The sequence below is a fragment of the Chiloscyllium plagiosum genome, chromosome 29 (genome assembly GCF_004010195.1).
Source record: "Chiloscyllium plagiosum isolate BGI_BamShark_2017 chromosome 29, ASM401019v2, whole genome shotgun sequence".
NCBI lineage: Eukaryota > Metazoa > Chordata > Chondrichthyes > Orectolobiformes > Hemiscylliidae > Chiloscyllium > Chiloscyllium plagiosum.
Genome location: NC_057738.1, coordinates 35196580 through 35217209, shown reverse-complemented (window position 1 = coordinate 35217209; position 20630 = coordinate 35196580). Strand labels below are relative to the sequence as shown.

The 20630-nt window shown below is 45.9% G+C and overlaps 1 protein-coding gene and 1 long non-coding RNA gene across 11 annotated transcripts in view; one reads left to right on the top strand and one right to left on the bottom strand.

Moving 5' to 3' along the window:
- The window catches only part of LOC122564513, a 23892-nt gene extending 16409 nt beyond the window's left edge, over positions 1–7483 (top strand). The window contains exon 3 of the long non-coding RNA XR_006315933.1: positions 7394–7483. This is a non-coding gene — a long non-coding RNA (uncharacterized LOC122564513). The remainder of the gene's footprint in view (positions 1–7393) is intronic.
- Positions 1–20630, bottom strand: part of rreb1a (ras responsive element binding protein 1a) — a 220994-nt gene that overhangs the window by 26189 nt on the left and 174175 nt on the right. For 9 of the 10 annotated variants that reach the window (XR_006315932.1, XM_043719508.1, XM_043719503.1 and 6 more), the window contains 2 exons: positions 17405–17544; positions 3044–3233 (listed from right to left, as the gene is read on the bottom strand). Coding sequence is in view for 9 of the 10 variants with exons in the window: in XM_043719508.1 (XP_043575443.1) it covers positions 3044–3233; positions 17405–17544 (330 nt within the window). In the remaining variant the exon portion in view is untranslated. Of the gene's footprint in view, positions 1–3043; positions 3234–13914; positions 17359–17404; positions 17545–20630 lie in introns of those variants that run through there. The other variant, XM_043719511.1, reaches the window with a different exon arrangement.

Genomic DNA, 20630 nt, shown 5'->3' with positions numbered 1-20630 from the left:
ACACCTGGATTACTGTGTGCAGTTCTGGTCTCCAAATTTGAGGAAAGACATTCTGGCTATTGAGGGAGTGCAGCGTAGGTTCACGAGGTCAATTCCTGGAATGGCGGGATTACCTTACACTGAAAGACTGAAGCGACTGGGCTTTTATACCCTTGAGTTTCGAAGATTGAGAGGGGATCTGATTGAGACGTGTAAGATTATGAAAGGATTGGACACTCTGGCAGTAGGAAACATATTTCACTGATGTGTGAGTGCCGAACCAGAGGACACAGCTTAAAAGTATGGGGTAGACCATTTAGGACAGAGATGGGGAGAAACTTCTTCACCCAGAGAGTGGTGGCTGTGTGGAATGCTCTGTCCCAGAGGGCCCCAGAGGCCCACTCTCTGGATTCATTTAAGAAAGAGTTGGATAGAGCTCTCAAAGATAGTGGAATCAAGGGTTATGGAGATAAGGCAGGAACAGGATACTGATTAGGAATGATCAGCCATGATTATATTGAATGGCGGTGCAGGCTCGAAGGGCTGAATGGTCTACTCCTGCACCTATTGTCTATTATCTATTGTCTTGTCTATTGACCTGGGTTCGATTCCAGCCTTGGGTGACTGTCTATGTTGAGTTTCCAAATTCTCCCCATGTTTGCATGGGTTTCCTCCGCATGCCCTGGTTTCCTTCATATCTAAACGTGCAAATTAGGTGGATTGGCCCTGGAAAATCGCCCATAGTGTCTAAGGATGTGCAGGCTAGGTGGATTAGCCACAGGAAATGTGGGATACAAAGATAGGGTGGAGGGGGAGCTGGGCCTGGGTGAGATGTTCTTCAGAGGGTTGGTGCAGGCCCAATGGGCCAAATGACCTCTGCCCATACTGTAGGGATTCTGTTTATGATTCTATAATTATACCATGCAAAGCAGACTTCCAGCTGACATCCAGGACCACATCTCATCCACCCGACCAATTAAAGTTCACACACCAATATCACCCTACATGTACTACATGAGGGACTCTGGTAATGCAAGAAAATGTCGCAATGAAAAGCAATGGGAATTTTTCTCCACCCCAATTACTGGGGAAAATTAATGTTTTCTATTCATTTCTGGGATGTGGATGCTGCTGGCAGGGTTGGTATTTATTGCTCATCCCTAATTAACATTGAGGTGGTGAGCTACTTCCTGGACCTACTGTAACCCTTAAACCAAAGTCCTGTTAGACTGGAAATTTCAGGCAGCAATAGTGAAGAAATGACAATATTTGTTCCGAGTCAGGATGATGTGTGGTTTGGACAGGAAACTGATGGTGATGAGACCACTGCCTAGCTTCTTCGAGATAATGGAAGTTGCAAAAGAGGGAAGGGCTGGTGAAAAGGCTTTAGCAAACTGCTTGCATACTGTCACAATGGTGTGCCAATTGTGGAAGGAAATTGTTTAAGGTGGTGAATGGGATGATGGCCTGGGCGGTGTCAAGGTCTTGAGTGTTGTTGGGAGCTGTACCCATCCATATAAATGAAGACTATTCCATCACACTCCTGACTCTTGCATTTGCAGATGGTGAACAGGCTTTGGAGAATCAAGAGGTGGGTTATTTGCTGCAGTATTCCCAGCCTCAGAGCAGCTGTTGTAGCCACTGTCTTTATATGGCTAGTCAAGTTCAGTTCCTGGTTAGTGGTTAACCAACCAGAATGTTGATACTGGGAGAATTCAGTGATAGTAATGTTATTGGATGTGAAAAAGAGATGGTTACATTTTCACTTGTTGGAGATGGTCATATAGTGGCATGAATTTACTTGCCATTTATCAGCTCAAACCTGGATATTGTCCGGGTCTTTGGATCTGAGGAGTTGTGAATGGTGGTAAACATTGTGCAATCATCAGCAAACATCCCCACTTCTGATCTTACAATGGATGGAAGGTCATTAATGAACAGCTGAAGATAGTTGGGTCCAGGATACTACCTTGAGGAACTCTTGCAGAATTGTCCAGGACCTGAGATGTCAGATCTCCAACAACCACTACCATCTTCTTATGTTCCAGGAATGGCTCGAACTAGTGGAGAATGTTTCTCCCGATTCCCATTGATTCCAGTCTTGCTAGGGCTCCTCAATTCCACAGTCTTGATGTCAAACCAGTTGTTCTTACCTCACCTGTTCATTTTAGCTTTTTGTTCATGTTTGAAAGAATGCTGCATTAAGATCAGGAGCTCAGTGACTCTGTGGAAGTCAAGTCAGACTATTGAGATGTTACTGAGTAACACCGTATATGTGGAGGTCTGCAATCCACTACTGAGGAAATAAAAGCTTTGAATAAAGTCAATGGGAATCTCCACTGACTGGAGTCATACCTAGAACGTAAGAGGGCGGTTGTGATTATTGGAGGCCAATCTTTTAAGTCCCAGGACATCACAGCAGGACATCCTGAGGGTAATGTTCTAAAACCAATCTGGACACTAGTTGCTGATAATTGATTTTCACCGATTTGGCCTTGGGCAGGGAAATATTAAATAGGATTTCAACTTCTGTTTGCTATTGATTTCAGAGAGGAGGCATGCATAAAATGGACATCAGGTGGGAACAAGATGAGATCTAGCTATGTTCAAATTTGCAAGGCGACACATTGATCAGTCACCACAGTGTTGGTGCCAATTGAACAAACTCATTGTCTGGTATGAAGATACAAATGGAGTTGGCAGAAAGGAGAACAATTGGGAGAGCTGGAGGAAGACAAATTATGCTTATGACCACAATTTGATTCATTGGCCAGGTAGAGTAATGTATCTTCCCAAAAATAGTCATTAACAAAATTCTTCCACGAAAGTAAAATTCTGTGGATACTGGAAATCTGCAACGAAGGTAGGAAGTGCTGTAATACACAGCAGGTCTAGACTCTCTGTGAGGGTCAGAAACAAAGTTAATATAAGCAGTCCTGAAGAAGTCAAGTTCTTCCTTCAATGTTAACCCTTGTTTCTCTCTCGCCGGAGAGTAACTGGCTGGCCGGCTATCGTCCACACTCACTATTTTTTTCCCAATTGGCAATCCTTCAGCAGGGTTTACCTGAGAAATGAGGGGGAACTTCCGGCAGGAGAAATCGATGAATCCGAGGTCATGGAAGCCCACGGGAATTGTGGGGTTGTTCTGGATGTAAGGCTTTCCCGACACGTCTGTTGGAAGCTGCTTGTGGATTATTGCATTATGACGTAGCAAACCCCGGTGTGTCTTAAAGGAGATACAGCAGAGGTTACACCTGAGCAGGAAAGATCAACGGGGTACACGGTCAGAGTGTGTTCAGAAAACATGGCCCCAAACTACTGCTAACGATACCTTCCCAGGATGCTTGGGAACCAGGCATCTTGTGTACAACAGTGAATATCTAACATATCTTTATAAAAGAAGGCAATACAACAAAATAAGACCTGCTGTAATCTAACTGTGATGCTATTTTAACTGAGGCTTCTAATACATACAGGGACATCCAGCTTTGTGAACTGTAGGTTATCTTGGGTTCAGTTCTGTTTGCAGCTTTAGCGATTAGACAGTGAGATGAGCTTCCAACCTCATACCACCCAAACATGCCATTTCCACCTTCATTAGATACAAACTATGAGCAGAAGGCCATTCAGCCCTTCAAAGTCTGCTCTGCCACTCAATACAATTAATATTGATCCTTGATCTCAATGCCAGATTCCCTCTTTATCTCCAGATCCCTCGATGCCTTCAATACCTAAAAGAAATTTATCAATCTCTTTCTTGAATGTACTCAGTGATCCAGCTTTCTATGCTGGAGAATTCCACAGTTTATGACTCCCCAAAGAGGATATGGTTTCCGCATCTCAGTCCCAAATGATCTACCTTGTATCTGGAGGCTGTAACCCCCCCCTCCCCCCGCCAGATTCTAGATTCCCCAGCTGGAGAAACCATCCATCTTGTATCTATTCTGTCCAGCCCTTTTAAAAATGTATATATTTCAATCATATCCTCTCTCTCAGAATCATCACCTGACTTAGTCATGTGATAGGAAACATAAGAACAAGAGTTGGATCATTCAGCCCATCAGACCACTATTTTAGGTCATGGCTGATCATCTCGATGACATTTTTCCCTGCACTGTATTCCATCCCTGCTCATTTGCTGCTGCAACCCTCAATCGTGTCTTTGTCACTTCAAGATTCAACTACTGCATTGTCCTCTCAGTTTCTACTTCCGGAAACTTAATGTTGTCCAAAATCCTTACTGCCTACACTGTAACATGCACCTAGTTACGTTCACCACTCACGCCCATGCTCACAGACCTACACTGGTTCCTGGTCAAGCAACAAGCTTGAAGCTTGGTCAAAGATGTATATTTTAACTCGTGTCTCAAAGGACTAGAACAAAATAGAGAGGCGGAGAGGTTTCATGATGGAATTTCAGTGATTGGGACCCAACGTAATTGAAGGGATGGCAAGTAATCAGGAGACTCAAGAGGGCAGAATTTGAGGGGTGCAGATTTCATGGAGGTTAGTGGAGTTGGGTACAGAAGGAAGGGTGAGTCATGCAGGGATTAGAAAGGAAGGCTGAGAATTTTTAAATCAAGACATTGCTTGATTTGAAGCCAGTGTTATCCCAGGGGATGGAGAGAATAGGAATCGGAGTGAATTGATACACAAGCTGTAAAGTCACATAGTTTATAGTCTGTTTTCTCTGAAGCCTGGGGTAGGTTAGCCTCCCAGTGTATCACTTCATAAAGTGCAACAAGTGAAGGCCAGCTCTTGCTCACACGACACTATTTCCTGACAACGGGGCATTTCTTGTAGCTTGCCAGGCAGGGAGAAGGGACTGCAGACTTGTTAACATTCTGCCATTCAACATACACTGTACACCATCAAAACCACTGACTATCACTTGATTGGCCAATGCGGGCATAATGCAGGATACAGGTGCCATGACAAAGGTGGCTCAACAGGGCAGTCATTGACTGTTGGGTGTTTGACGACGCCTGGGTGAAGGTGTTTAAACTTTGTCCTCCCATTGTTATGACCTCTATCTACTGTAGCCATCAACAACAACTTACATTTATGTAGTGCCTTTGATGTAGTAACACATCTCAAGGCACTTCATGGGGAACATCATCATCATCATCATAACTTGACCAAAAGCTTGGTCAAAAAGGGAGGTTTTAGGAAGTGAAAAGAAAGAAGGGGAATTCCAAGCGAGGGTAGGAGCCAGTAGAAAATCCCCCTGGGGTGCAGTCACTGGAGAATGTACATCGTAAATACAAGCTGTAATTAGAAGCCCTTGAGCATACTGCATTGTGGGAAGTTAATTATTTAAAATTGATTTTTCTGGCAATGCAGTGGAAAAGCCACTTCTCATTGCCTATTTCCAGTTGTCTGGAGAAGATGGTGGTAACCTATCAACTTCAATCTCTTCTGTCATTGTTATGTAAATACACCTACAGGGCTGTTACGGAGGGAGTTTCAGGAATTTGACCAAGTGACACTGAACCTACAGTAAGATTGCTCCAGATCAGAACGCCATGCATGTATTGTGACAAATTTTATGAATAAAGTACAATTTCTTGAGAGGAATCTTAACAATTGGTTGACACAGTTTTGGCTTTTGCTCCCAATACTATCTCCGCCTTGTTGCTCCTTCAATCAGATTTCACTTCCAGTTTACAAGAACTCCATCACAAACATTTTCTCAACAAAGCATCAGCTCTGAGCTGCAGTTTCTCACAACCCAAGTGATCGGGGTGAGCATTTTTTGTGAAGTAGCAGTGATGCTGAAGTGGGAGTATGTTTCACGACAGTCTGTACACATGCATTACCCTTTCATGCACTGGTACTGACTGGTGCAGGCACGATGGGCCAAATGGCTTTCATCTACACCCTAGCAATTCTGAGTTTCAGTGACCTGGACAGTCCTTATTGGTCACATCATGGGACTCTGTTTCTGCCAACCCCTGGAGTGACTTACAAAGAGTCCGCAGACATGACTCTTTCCCATGGTCAGTGTGGATGAAACGTCCACACCATCGGGTGCACTGTGGCCGGCATCAGACCCTATGAACAAGGAACAAGAACATGCCACTCAGCCCTTCCAGCCTGTTCCACCATTCAGTCAGATCAAGGCTGGACTGATTTTATCTCAACACTACAATAGAGTAAAAGCCAAACTGACAAATTAACTCCCCACAAATCCAAATCTTTCTCAGCTAATTAATGGATGTTTAAGTCTATCCTTGCAGTCAGACTTCACAGAATCACAGGAATAGGCCATTCAGCCTGTCATATTGGTACAGGCTCTCCAAATGAGCAATTCACTCCGTGTAATTTTGCTGCCTCCTCCCTGTAATCCTGTGCATTAGTCCTTTCCAAATAACAGTCCAAAATCACCTTTGTAAACCTGGATTGAACCTGTGTCCACCATACACCCAGGCAGCACCCTTCTCGTTGTAACCACTCAGGTCGGGTTAGGTGCTGACTGTTCTTGCTGAGTACCCTTCCAGACCCCAGAGTTTATTCCCCCAGGACCAGACAGTTGGGTCTACACTTTTCAGGACACATCCTTCAGACTCTCTTACTGCTTCAGCCAAGTAATTACAAATTATTTTCCTGTTTGAACAATCCTATTCACCTATTCCAATACAGGCTGCCTTAGCCTTGTGCCAAACTGAAATTTAAGAAGTTAATAATGATTTATTGAAAAAACTTCACACTCTGATGTGAGTTATTGCAAACATGCTACTGGCCTAGATCATTTCACGATTTGGTGGTGGATTGGGATGGGACGGGGGAGTGAAGAAAAGGGGAATCAGGAAATTAGCAAGCTCCCCTGAACATGTAGAGATCCCACCCAATGAGCCACAAGTTGACACTGCATAGCAGCCAGTGTCTGACACCAAAGCTGCCTCCTTCAGTATCTACACTTGGTGACACCTGCAAAGGTGAGCCAGGCACCTGAAGCCAAGTGATATCACATTATTGTCACAGCATTCAACAGAAGGCCACAAGGTTTTTCTGTTTTAAATTCAGGTGCCGAACCTTAAACTCACAAGCCACTTTAATAAAAATGTCAGTTTACACGTGGCTAGAGACCAAGAGCGTGGACAACAGAGGTCATTATATACCCCCAATTGTACTACTAGGGGTGGCACTCAGAGCCTCACACACTGTCTTCATCATCCATTACAAATCTGGCCATTCATCATCTCAGTCCCTTTCTATATTGCCTTTCCTTCAATTCATCGCCTTTTAAAAGCAAGTAATGGGTTCTTCACTGATGTAATCTCTTCGAACTGAGGGCAACGCATGAGGACATATTAGGACCCAATAGCTCACATAGCCAGCTGTGTCTCAGGGCTCAGCTAGTTTTCTTCAGCTCCAACATTCCTTAATCCTGTCCTCCATCTTTTCTATTCAGATCGCTCAGCAAATTTCCAGAAATTCAAAAACGCATTGACCCAGGTTGGAATACTGCAACAGCAGATGATGGAATTTGAACAAAAAATCTGGAATTAAGAATCTAATGATGGACATGAATCCATTGTTGATTGACAGAAAAACCAATCTGGTTCATTTTAGGGAAGGATACTGCCATCATCTGCTTACAGGTGACTCCAGACCCACAGCAATGGGGTTTACTCTTCCGGGCAATTAGGGATGGGCAATAAATGTTGACCTAGACAGTGACACCCTTGTCCTGTGAATGAATAATAAATAAAAATAATAAACCAGGTTTATGCGTGTTTGGAGTGCATTTGTGCAATTTACCCTCAACTCCAAGGACTTCAGCAGTCCAAGATGGCAGGTTACCGGGGCAATTAGGGACTGGCATTAAATGAAGGCCTAGCTAGAGAGACCTACATCCCGCAAACAAATGCAAAAACTACCTTCTTCCCCCATTATAGGCCAGGACTTTTCCAAAGCTTGAGTTTCCCACTATTGAAAGGTCAGGAGGGTGAGTACATCCTCCTAGATACTGGCCCCACACCCCCAGCTGTAGGGTGTAGTCAGGCCTTGTGCCCTCACAAGGAGACTGGCAATCTGCAATCGCAGTGGCACCAGCAATGGCCAAGACTGGGACTGCAAGCAATCCCCAAAGTCCAAGTACTAGAGCCCAGGACCAGGTTAAGTATGGGGTCTCGGGAAGGGGAGGGTGGTTGCAGCCACCGGCCAACCCATTACCGGAAATGAAGGGTGGGGTTCTTTGGGCAGTGGTGGAGTTTGAGGAATTGAGAAAGATGCTGGGTGTGAGAGTGTGTGTGTGTGAGAGAATGTGAGTGTGAGAGAATGAGAGTGCAAGAGATCTCAAGTGCAAGACCAAGTGCAAGATAGTGCAAGTGTGAAACAGCGCAAGGGAGCAAATGTGACAGAGAAGAGCGTGAAAGTGAATGAGTGTGCATGTGCGTGCACGTGTTTTGGTACATGCTTGTGGGGGTAGGGGGGAAATGCCCAATGTTAGAAGGAGGGCAATGATAGGAACACCTCCAGTTCCCACCCAAGGCCCAAGTATGATTACTTTGTACTTCCCTCACCTCCCAATTCATGAATGTCTCCTGGCACCGTGAATATTGAGGCTGAATGGGATATAGCCCTTTTGTGTTATTCACTGAGCACTTCAGGGCCTGAAATGGGGAAAGGCTGGGGCCTCATCAAGGTCTCACTCATCCCATCTGAAACTACACAGGAACTGAGAATGGGCTGAGGAGGCCACCCGAGAAATTTTAAGGAGAGCTCCCAACACCCCACACCCCCCACCCCAAACCATCCAACCTGCAAACCCAGAGGGGAGAGAATATTCCCCTGAGTGGCTCCAATTCTGTCTCCAAGGCCTGGGAGATCCTCAAGTCAACAACAAAATCCAGATTCAAATCCCACCGGCCCTGGAGATGTCTCATAACAAATATAAACAGGCTCATTACAAAATACTGCAATGTAAAATTCCATGAATGTAATGTAACGTCCCAATTCCCAAGTCACATCTAGGGGCTAGAGGAGCAGCTGAAGTAATGCTTGGGGAAAGAGGTAAAGTTTTAAGAAGCATCTTCAAGGAGGAGAGTGAGATGAGAGGGGAGAGGAGGCACAGAGGAGATTTTCAGAGTTTGAGGCCCAAAGCAGCTGATGGCACGGCCACTAAAGATGGAGTGATTAACATCGAAGATGAGCAAGAGGCCATAATCAGCAGAGCGCAAGCTCTGAGGAGAGCTGAAGCAGATTACAGAAAGGAGGAGGGGCGAGAGGGACTGAAGGATTTGAGAACGAAGAGCAACTGTATCAAATCATAGGCACTGCCAGACACAGCCTCATTCCTCCACCACCCCCGTGAATATCCTGTCAGGCTGACTTTGCACAGAGCAGGGATTGATGCAGAGTTTTTCCCAGCAGCCTGTCCATCAGGGGAGTTGGGAGTGCTCAGGTCTAGCCACACTGTTAACACAGCAATCCTCAACACAAGCCTTGTTCGAACAGCAGTCAGCGAGTAAATAGCCAGGCCTCAAGCTTCTCTAAACTCAGCTCCACACAGGCTGACATTTCTCTGCACCCCCCCACTCCATTCCCACTGAGACGTCCCGATTACAGGAATCAAAACAACCAGGCTAATCTCTTCCAGTTGCTGCGAGGTTTAACACAGAACTCACCAGGCCTTCAGGCTGACCACTGCTGCTGCACTAACTCCAGTCATCACACCCATTCTCTCTCTCACACAGACACTCAGCCACATACACAGCCAGACACACACACACACACACATATTCTCTCACACATATAGTTGCATTGCCCATTACTAGATGAAACAGTGCAATTATCAGGAGTCTGGCTGAAATCAAAGAGGCTTGAATAACCCCTTTGATGTGACAACCTCCTGATTCTAGATGCTCCTTGCACAGAAATGAAAATTCGATTCCAGTGGGAAAGGGGAGTTCATCAAACAGCCTAAATAGTAGTGGGCAGCACTGCTGCCTCACAGCACCAGGGACCGGGGTTCAATTCCAGCCTCAGGTGACTGTTTGCACATTCTCACCGTGTCTGTGTGGGTTTCCTCTGGGTGCCCCGGTTTTCTTCCACAGTACAACGATGTGCAGGTTACGTGGAACAGCCATGAGAAATACAGAGATGGGGTAGGGGTCTCAGTCTGGTTGGGATAGTCTTTGGAGGGCTGATGTAGACTCAATAGGCTAAATGGCCTCTTTGTGCTCTGTAAGGATTCTGTGAACAGAGGGTTAATTTGTTCATTACCAGTGTCTAGGAAGAGCGTTGCGCGTGACTACTCGCATCGTGGTCTTGGCAGCATTACCCCGGGAACACGGAGTAAAAGGAAGACCTTTTAGAATGGAGATAAGGAGAAATTTATTCAGCCAGAGAGTGGTGAATCTATGCAATTCATTGCCACAGAAAACTGTGGAGGCCAGGTCATTGAGTATATTTAAGATGGAGATAGGTTCTTGATTGTCAAGGGGATTAAGGGTGCTACTTCAAAACCAGCTGCTGTCTCAACACACACACACTCTCACTCGTACAGAATCTCACACTCATACATTCCGAGCCTCTCACTCACACGCAGCCCCATGTTCAGGCGCGCGCGCGCACACACAGTCTCTCTCACGCACACGCAGCCTCATGCCCACACAGAGCTTCCATTTAGAGGTGACTTAATTGAACCGTAAGAGATTCTGAGGGGTCATGACCAGTGGATATGGAAAGGATGTTTCCTCTTGTGACAAGATTCTGGAGCTAGGGATAATGGCATTAAAATAAGGGAGCACCTATTTGAAACAGAAATGAGGGATCATTTTATCTGAGGGGTGAGAGTCTTTGAAATTCTCTTCCTCAAAAGTACAGAATTTTAAAATATTTTTAAGGCAGAGTTAGTAGATTCTGGATGACAAAGAGGGGTGAAAGATAATCGGGGGATGTAGAGTTGAGGTAAAATCAGATCAGCCATGATCCCAGTGAATGCTGGAAAAGATTTGAAGGGCAGAGTGGTCTCCTCTTATCCCTTGTTAGTTCAGCTTACACTGGGATCGAACCTCTGAACATTTGTGATCACTGACACTGGAATAACTGGCCACTAGATGGAGTGCGGGAGAGGCTGAGAGCCACCTGCCTCCCTCTAGCTCTGGGATGCTGCCTGACTCCTCCACTCTTGGCACAAGCAACATCTAAAATTCAACGCCCAAGGAATGGGAGTAACAAATCTGCCTGTACCACTCGGTACACAGTGCTGGGACACTCCTCAGCCCTTGGATCTGTTCACAGTTCAAAACTAGAATGATACAGCTTTGCTATGCAAGCTATTTTACTGGATCCTATCTGGCTCACTCCTCCAGGCCTCTGGCTACATTCGTTCACGTCCAGATTCAGTGAACACTTCTGTCAAAATTCACAACGCACAAAATAAACCGCAAGCAAGTTCCAACTGCTGATGGCTTCACAATCCAGAATGCACTGACAAACAAAGGGCCTTTGTCTCACTGCACTCTCTGTACACATATGTTCTATATACATTCTGGAGAAATGCATACAAATCAGAGCAAACGCATTTCCCCCCTTTACCTCTCCATTTATTAAGTCGACAAGTATTGTCTAATTCAATTAATACAGGGCTGTGTACAGAGTGCAACAGATTGGGACTAACTAAATAGCACTTGAAGAAAGCTGCCACAGAGTTGATGGAGCAAATGGTCTCTGCTGTTGTTTCAGTCTATGATCCTCTAGTTACATTTGTGCCACACCATTGCCAGGCAATGACTGTCACCAACAACAGGGTGGTGCAGTAGTTAGCACTGCTGCCTCACAGCATTAGGCACCTAGGTTTGCCTCCAGTCTCAGGCGACTGTCTGTGTGAAGTTTGCACTTTCTCCCCGTGTCTGTGTGGTTTTCCATCAGGTGCTCCAGTTTCCTCCAATAACCCAAAGATGTGCAGGTTAGGTGGATTGGCCATGCTAAATTGCCCATAGTGTCCAGGGACGTGTAGGCTTGGTGGGTTAGCCATAGGAATTGCAGGGTTATAGGGGAGAGGGATGGGATGCACTTAGGAGGACCGGGTGGACTTGATGGGCCGAATGGCCTGCTTTTACACCAAATGGATTCTATTATAAAACAAAACTTCATCACCCCCTGACATCTAATGATATTATCATCACTGAATCCTCCATTATCAACATCCTGTGTATCACAGTGGTACAGAAACTGAACTGGACTCGCCATATAAATACAGTCTCTTCAAGAGGAGGTCAGAGGTTAGGAATACTGCAGCGAATAACTCACTTCCTGACTCCCCAAAGCCTATCCACTATCTACAAGGTAGATAGTGATAGAATTCTCCCCACATGCCTGGATGGGTGCAGCTCCAACAACACTCAAGACGATCGATACCAAAATTAATTCCCTCCACAACTAATGTACACACTACTGACACGGTGCAATCTACAAGATGCACCGCAGAAATTCACTAAGGCTCCCTACACAGCATCTTTCAAATGTGTGATATCTACCATCTAGAAGGACAAGGGCAGCAGATGGATGGGAACACCATCCCCTGCAACCTCCCCTCCAAGTTGCTGACCATCCTGATTTGGAAATATATCGCCGTTCCTTCAGTGTCACTGGGTGAAACCCTAGAAATCTCTCCTAATGTGTCTACCTACACCAGATAGGCTGCAGTGGTTCAAGAAGGCAGCTGACAACCACCTGCTTAAAACAGAAAAAAAACGCTAGCAGTCACAGTGGGTCAGGAATCCTGTCTGACCTGCCGTGATCTCCAGCATTTTTTGTTTTCAGTTCAGATTCCAGTAATTTGCTCCTTCACCGCTACCTTCTCAAGGGCAACTAGGGACAGGCAATAAGTGTTGCCCCAGCCAGTGATGCTCACTTCCTGTGAAAGAATTCAAAAAGTCAATATCTGTCATAAATTCTTGAGGTGCCCTGTGTGGCTTTCCTTGTATTCTAATTGTCCATTGAACTTGAAAGCATGGTTCTGGGCTATTCTAAGCAGGAACGTATGGATCAGTCCTTACGACTGGTGTAAAGAGGCAAAATGCTCGTTTGTACACCTTCAGCCAAGAATCGAAAATCAAGAATCAAAACAAAACTCATTCTGGCCATGTTGACCAGGTGATCAGGGGATGTCAGGAATATATCAGTCTGCCTCCAGTGGCAGCCTGCTGCTAATGCAGTCTTCCCAGAGCCAAAAGCCCCTTCTATTACAGCGTGGGAGAGTTACTCAGACTGCCACACTGGATATATATAGACTCGTGGGCTTAACCCAATTCCCCAGGAAAGTCTTGGTCAGAAAGCCAGCAGAGGAGAAATGTCTCTAATGGGGAAAAGAATAAACATTTTGAAGCAGTACCACCTTCCTCAGTCCAACATTCAGGAGGGATCTTATGGGGAGGTGGTGTTGTGGTGGCAATGTCACTACAGACTAGTAACCCAAGGTTCTGTGAACAGTGGTACAAATTCCCATCCTGACAGATGGAGGAAGGGAAATTCAGTAAAAGTCTGGAATTAACCACTGTCAATTGTTGTAAAAACACTATCTAGGTCATGGATGCCCTCGAGGGAAGGAAATCTGCCACCTTTATCCATTTCTGGCCTACACATGACTCCCAGACCCAGAACAACAATGATCATAACCGCCCTCTGGGCAATGAGGGACAGGTAATAGATGCTGGCCTAGCCAAGGATGTCCACATCCCGTGAAAGAATCAAGAAAATAAGGCATTTGGAGTAATGTGGCATAACTGGTAATGTCACTGGAATAGTAATCCAGAGGTCCAGCCCAATGGCTAAGGGACACAAGTTCGAATCCCACCATGGCAGATGGTGCAATTGGATTCAATAAAAATCTGGAATATGAACTAGATGCAATAATGATGATGATCATCGATTGGTGTAAAACCCTATCTGGTTCCTTTAGGAAAGGATATCGGCCATTCTTACCTTGTCTGGTCTGGCCTACATGTGACTCCAGATCCACATCCCATGAAAGAACAAAGAAAAAAAGATTAGTGTCACCCTATTAATGTCAGAATGGGTAACTTTACCACAAACAGTGATTATTAAGCATGGGCTCTAGGTCTTTAATTCAGCAGAAAGACTGGATTTATGAAGCTGTGGTGACAAGTTGCTGGTGGTTAGCCAGCAGTTAGTAAGGTTCAGGAGCTCCCTAGCACCCATGCCCAATTTTGCCACTGGCATTGCAGACAAGGCCAGCATTTTCCTTAATCTCCCTTGAACACAATGGTTTGCTTGGCCATTTTAAAAGGACTTCTTTTTTTTGTTCACAGGCTGAGGGCGTTGCTGGCTAGGCCAGCATTTATTACCCAGCCCCATTTGCCCAGAGGGCAGAGTGATGTGGGTCTGAAGGCTATACCAGGTAAAGAAGGCAGTTTTCTTCCCTAAAAGATATTAGACAGTGTTTCCTGACAATTTTTCATCGTTAGACTCTTATTTCCAGATTTTGGGAATTTTGTCATGGTGGGATTTGAAACCAGGTCCCCCCAACATTACTTGGGTCTCCAGATTAATAGTCTAATGACAACACCTCTAGGCCAATGCCTCCCCATAAGAGTTAACCCCAATGCTTTGGATCTGGAGTCACATGCAAGGCCAACTTCTTCTTCTAAAGGACATTAGTGAAGCACTTGAGTTTTCATACCAAGCACTAACTGTGTCAGCTGTGGTGACCATGAAACTAGCTTTCAATTCCAGAATGTTACTTAATTGAACTTAATTTCCACCCACTCCACTGGTGGGATTAACCCTTATCCCAGAACATTAGCTGGTAACCTCACCTAAGTGACATTGCCAATGCAATCACCATTCCCCGTTACATTACTTCTGGAAAAAAAAAAGTGATTCTGAGATCAAGTGATGGTATCTACACTGGAAAATGTAAGGACTCAGTAATGAGCACCCAAGTGAAATGATCTCAACAACACTGCAAGAAGCAGCTTTTCCGACTTGCCATATTCTCAAATCTAATGCCAACATTGCCGCAATTCCAGATCAGTTTCGAAATATGCTGTGGGCAAGAAGATCCTGAGGCACAGTTGATGGTATCCTGCCCCTGAGCCAGCAACTTCTGACTGAGGGGATGTTACCCCTTGTCGGGGTATCTTGAACCAGAGGCCACAGTCTTGGGATACATGGTAGGCAATTTAGGACTGAGATAAGAAAAGATTTTGTCACTCATGAGTCTGTGGAATTCCCTGCTACAGAAGGCTGTGGAGGCAAACTCTCTGAATATGTTCAAGAAAGAGAGAGAGACACACACATTTTTAGACATTAAAGGCACCACCGGCTATGTGGAGAAACCAGGAACATGGCATTGAGATAAAGGATCAGCTATGATTATACAGAATGGCAGAACAGGCTCAAAGGACTGAATGGCCTACTCCTGCTTCTAGTTTCTCCCCTTCTATATTGTCTGAGAGACTTTTGGAAAAGAGTCTCTAAAGTGGACAAAAGAACTTACCCATCTGTTGCCAGGCAGAGACAACAATCTGCCATCACTCCCCTATTTCCTGATTCCCTACTGTGTTATTACTGGTAGGGCCCTCTCCATGTTGGTGACAAGTGAGGCATTTTGCAATCTTTTGCAAAGAATAAAACATGTAAATTCAGCCCCAGATCGTCTGAGTTGCTGATTCCCATAACACACAGGAACAGCAAGCCACTCAGCCGCTCTGGCAGGTTTTGTCATGAACATAATCACGGCTAATTTTCCAGCTGAATGCCACTTACCCTGCTCTCTCCTTCATATCCATCAATATCTTTAATGCTAGAACACCAAAACACTTGATATAACTTTTTGTCACCTATAGAATTAATGCAAGGTTGGGATGGGTAAGTGAGGAAGGATGTTTCCCCTGACTGGCAGGGAGGAGAGTGGGCCACAACCAGAGCATAAAGTTTCAGAATGTGAGGTAGACCACAGGGGAGTGAGGTGAGGGGAAACTTTCTCTTGGAGGGTAGTGAATCTTTGGGATTCTCTACTCCAGAGGGCTGTGGAGGTCCAGTTGTTGGGTTTATTCATGATAGTGATAGATAGATTTCTCGATACTAAAGGAAGCAAGGGCTGCAGGAAAATAGCATCGATGTAGAAGATTGGCCATGATTGAGTTGAGTGGTGGAGCAGACGTAAAGGGCTGAATGGCCTAACCTTGCTCCTATCTCCTATAGTGGGTTGAGGTGAGGGAGGGGATGCAGAGTGGGGACAAAGGTTATTTGTGGGATCATGCTGCATGCAAATGAGTTGTAATGTTTCCTACATTACAACTGAGACTACACTTCAAAAAGCACTTCATTTTCCGTAAAGCGCTCTGACATTAAAAAAATTACAAAAATGTAGTCTCTCTTTACTAATAAATTCAATGGATTCCGGGTGCTAATTTGCTCCTTTCTTCATGGCAACACTTCAGCCAATCAGCACTCTTCCCTCCTGTAGTATAAATTGCGGTGATTGCTTGAAATTTGGCATTCTTGCATTGAGTCCTGATGAGTATAAGACAAACAGCTTCAGGAACATGTTTCTCTATGTTCAGTGAGATTCAACAGAGAGTCAAGGATCAACCTCCCTTTAACCAACAAGGGGTTAACAAGGAACCAGCCTTCTGCCACAAGGTCAATATCAGTGGTCCATGTGAGGGGGAATCTAGATAAACACAAGCTGGAGAAAGGGATAGAATCAGAATGGCCACAGAAAGCCTTTCTATCCATCCTGTCCATTGTGTTATCTTGTCTCACTCCTATTTTTACCCATAGCCCTCTAAACTGTTTTGTTCTTAGAGATTTCATTGAATGGCAGTGCAGATTTGATGGATTGAATGGCCTACTTCTATTCCTAAGTCCAAGAGTTTTGTCATTATCTGGAGCCCCGAATTGAAAGCACCGACTGAAGAAAAGGTTCTGTTGACAGGATGAGGCACAGCCGCGTAGGCAGAGCCCAGTGCTGAGCAGAAACACTGACAGAGACCAATTGAACATCACGACCCGTGTTTGGGCTTCAAAACACTGGGAGTTGCTGTGCCAAACAAAATGGTTTCCTATGTCCCAAATGCCCCTCCAAGATTAAAGAGAAACTCTGCAACCGTTAAAGGACAGCGGAGGGTCAGTAGGGTTGGCTGGACAACACAATCTGCACTGACACTTCAGAACCCCAAGACTTTCAGGGAGATATCAAACAAAACAGACCCTCGTTCTGTGTTATCGCTATGGTAACAGAGCCTTGGGGAAGCTGCACACATGCTATCTTCAGCAGAGCTGCACGCACCACAGTCTGACACAACGTGGATTCTCCAACCAGTTCAGACTCTCAATAACGTGATAGTGAGCCAACGAGAGACAAAGAGAGACGATTTAAGACTAACATTCGGCCATGCATCCTGGCTTCAGTGATCCCAGGGCTGGGATAGGGGAACCAGCTTACCTGAGGGTTGAGTCAGGGTGAGTCTCCATGTGGCTCTCCAACCCATATTTGCAGATGAAAGTCTTGTAGCAGATTGGACAGTGAAGAACCTCTTCAGTCTTTTTCTCTTCCTCCTCGTCGGAGGGAACCTCTCGGGTAACCTAGGCAGGAGGAAGGGACAGAGAGAGAGAGAGAGAGAGGGAAAAGAGCACAGATGGTCAATCAGCATGTCGAGAATGTTGTTTCCTTGTTGGGAGGGATCAGTTGTGTTGGCTTCCATCTCTTCTTGCTCCAAAATGTCTCCCCCACTCTCTCATATGGACTGGGGGAGGGGGGGGAGCACTTCTGTGGGCTATTCTGGTGATGGGAATGTGGTAGTTGTCCTACACCTGACACTTGTACTCGGTAACAGCTCTTCACCTATTCAACCACGGGCGGAACAACCAAGATTTCCTATGAAGTTGCCTGGGCCAGACAGTTTCAGTGACAGAGAGGGATTGGACAGACTAGGATTGTTTCCCATGCAGCAGAGGAGATTGAGAAGGTACACGGTGTATAAATGTATAAAATCATCAGTGGGGTAGATAGGGTAGACAAGAAGAAACTTTTCACCCAGAGGGTGGCGGGAAATCTGGAACTCACTGCCTGTGAGGGGTGGGAGAGACAGAAACCCTCATCACACTGAAGAAACATTTAGATGTTCACTTGCAATGCGAAGGCTATGGGCCAAGTGCTGGGAAATGGGACTAGAATAGTGAGGTGTTTGCTGTTGACAAGCACAGATTCAATGGGCTGAAGGGCCTTTTTCTGTGCTGTAAATCTCTATCCCAGTACGAGAAGGAATAGGCCTTGATTTTATTCCCATGCCACACCCCCACCCCGTACCCCCGGCCTCTGCTGTACAGTCGATTGTAGCCCTAGGGCCTGCTGTATGTTAACTGAGACCAGCTCAGAGCACAGGGCTGAGGGTGGGAACCAGGTGACTGCCTCACCTACGGTGTTTCCCAATGGACTCCCTCTGCCAGTGACATCAACCAACATCATCACAGGGTGAGGCACTGGAGATGGGCCGGTATCCAGCCAACTCCCCGGATAGTAACTGCCACACAGCTGTGGGGTGGAGGTAAAGGGCAATAAAGGATGTGACGGAAGAGAGGGCATGAGGGAAAATAAATTGTACAGTGAGTCAACTGCCCCTTCCCCTGCTCTGACACACTCACAGATATCGCCCAACATTTGCAGAGGCCTCTAGGACATCAACAATTTCCAAAGTCAACTCATGCCCAATCATTTAGTGGGTCCAAACCAATTTGACTGGGTTATAAATTTTAATTGTAGAGTCACTGGGTATGTAACTCTATTCAGATGGGGCATACTCAGGTGTGACACTGTGCACCAGAGCTGATTTAAACTGTGTTTATTGGGTTTGGAGGCACTTGCTTGTAATGTGCATCCCTGCAAATACAGATGAGAAGCTTAGACGCCACTTGTATCCTTCAGCACTCGTCCAGCTGATGTGGAACACAATCTCCTCATAATAGTGACCTTTTAGCCAGTGAAAGTGGACACTGCAGGAACAGAGTTAGGGAATGTGTTCAATGACATGCAAGCCAGGGGGGTGCTGCTTACTACACTCCCATGTGTTAAAGGGGGAACACCCTCAAATGGCTTGGCCTGCCACATGAACATCCGAGTATAACTTGTGCATTAATTATTCTCAATCCATCACCAGTTGTTACTCAGCTCTCTAAGGTTTTAAAGTGGGGGAGACACTAGAGGCCGGCATTGTGTAGAGGATTTTTAAAAAAAATTCACTCCACTCGAAGCACTCTGACAACAGAGCAATACTTTCCACAGCTGCATCCTATCACATTCGTGCCCCAACTGAGGAACTGTCAAATCTTTCAGTCAACCCACTTCCCCTTTGAAAGATTACAGCAGCCAGTCTGCCTAGAGATTGAGAGCATCATGTATACCCTCGCATTTGTATTATCAGGCCATCAGATCACTCTCGTCACACATGCTACGTGTATCAGTACCCATCCCTCTGCTGCCAAACCTTTCATAATACAGGCCTATACTGTGCTTTTCTTAATCAGGATAGTCCAGAATGCAGCAATGTCAGGATGTAGGAGCAAAATACTGCAGATGCTGGAATCTGTACTGAAAACAACAAAGGCTGGAGATCACAGCGGGTCAGACAGCATTCACGGAGAGAGAGAGCAAGCTAATGTTTCGATTCGAGATGACACTTCATCAGAGTTGAGGGTGGAGCGGATAGTTGGGAAGGAAGATGGATAGGTAGGACAGGTCATGAGGGCGGTGCTGTGTTGGAGGGTTGGAACTGGGATAAGGTGAGAGGGGAAATGTGGTGTTGGGAAGGCACAGCAGTTCAGGCAGCATCCAAGGAGCAGAAGAATCGACACTGTGGGCATAAGCCCTTCATCAAAACTATGCCCAAAACGTCGATTCTCCTGCTCCTCGGATGCTGCCTGACTGGCTGTGCACTTCCAGCACCACACTCTTGACTCTCATCTCCAGCATCTGCAGTCCTCACTTTCTACTAAAGTGGGGGAGGGAAAATGAGGAAACAGGTGAAATCCACTTTGATGCCATGTGGTTGGAGGGTCATGAGGTGGAAGATGAGGCATTCTTCAGATGGTTAGGGTGTGGCACTGGACGAGGCACAGGACCTGCATGTCTTTGGCAGAGTGGGAGGGGGAGTTGAAGTGTTCAGCATGGGGCGGTGGGGTTGGTTGGTGCAGGTGTCCCGGAGATGTTCTCTGAAGCGCTCTGCAAGTAGGCCTCCTGTCTCTCCAATGTGGAGGAGATCGCGTTGGGAGCAATGGATACAGTAAATGACATGTGTGAAAGTCCAGGTAAAACTCTGATGGATATGGAAAGCTCCTTTGGGGCCTTGGACAGAGGTGAGGTGGGAGGTTTGGGCCCAGGTTTTGCACCTCCTGCGGTGGCAGGGGAAGGTGCTGGCAGGGCATCTCCAACCACACGGCATCAATGTGGATTTCACCAATTTCCTCATTTCTCCTCACCCCACCTTATCCCAGTTCCAACCTTCCAACTTGGCGCCACCCTCATGACCTGTCCTAACTGTCCACCTTCTTTCCCACCTATCCACTGCACCCTCCTCTCTGACCTACCATCATTACCCCAACTCCATCTATCTATAGCACTCTCAGCCACCTTGCCCCCAGCCCCACCTCCCTCTCATTTATCTCTCCAGTCCCTT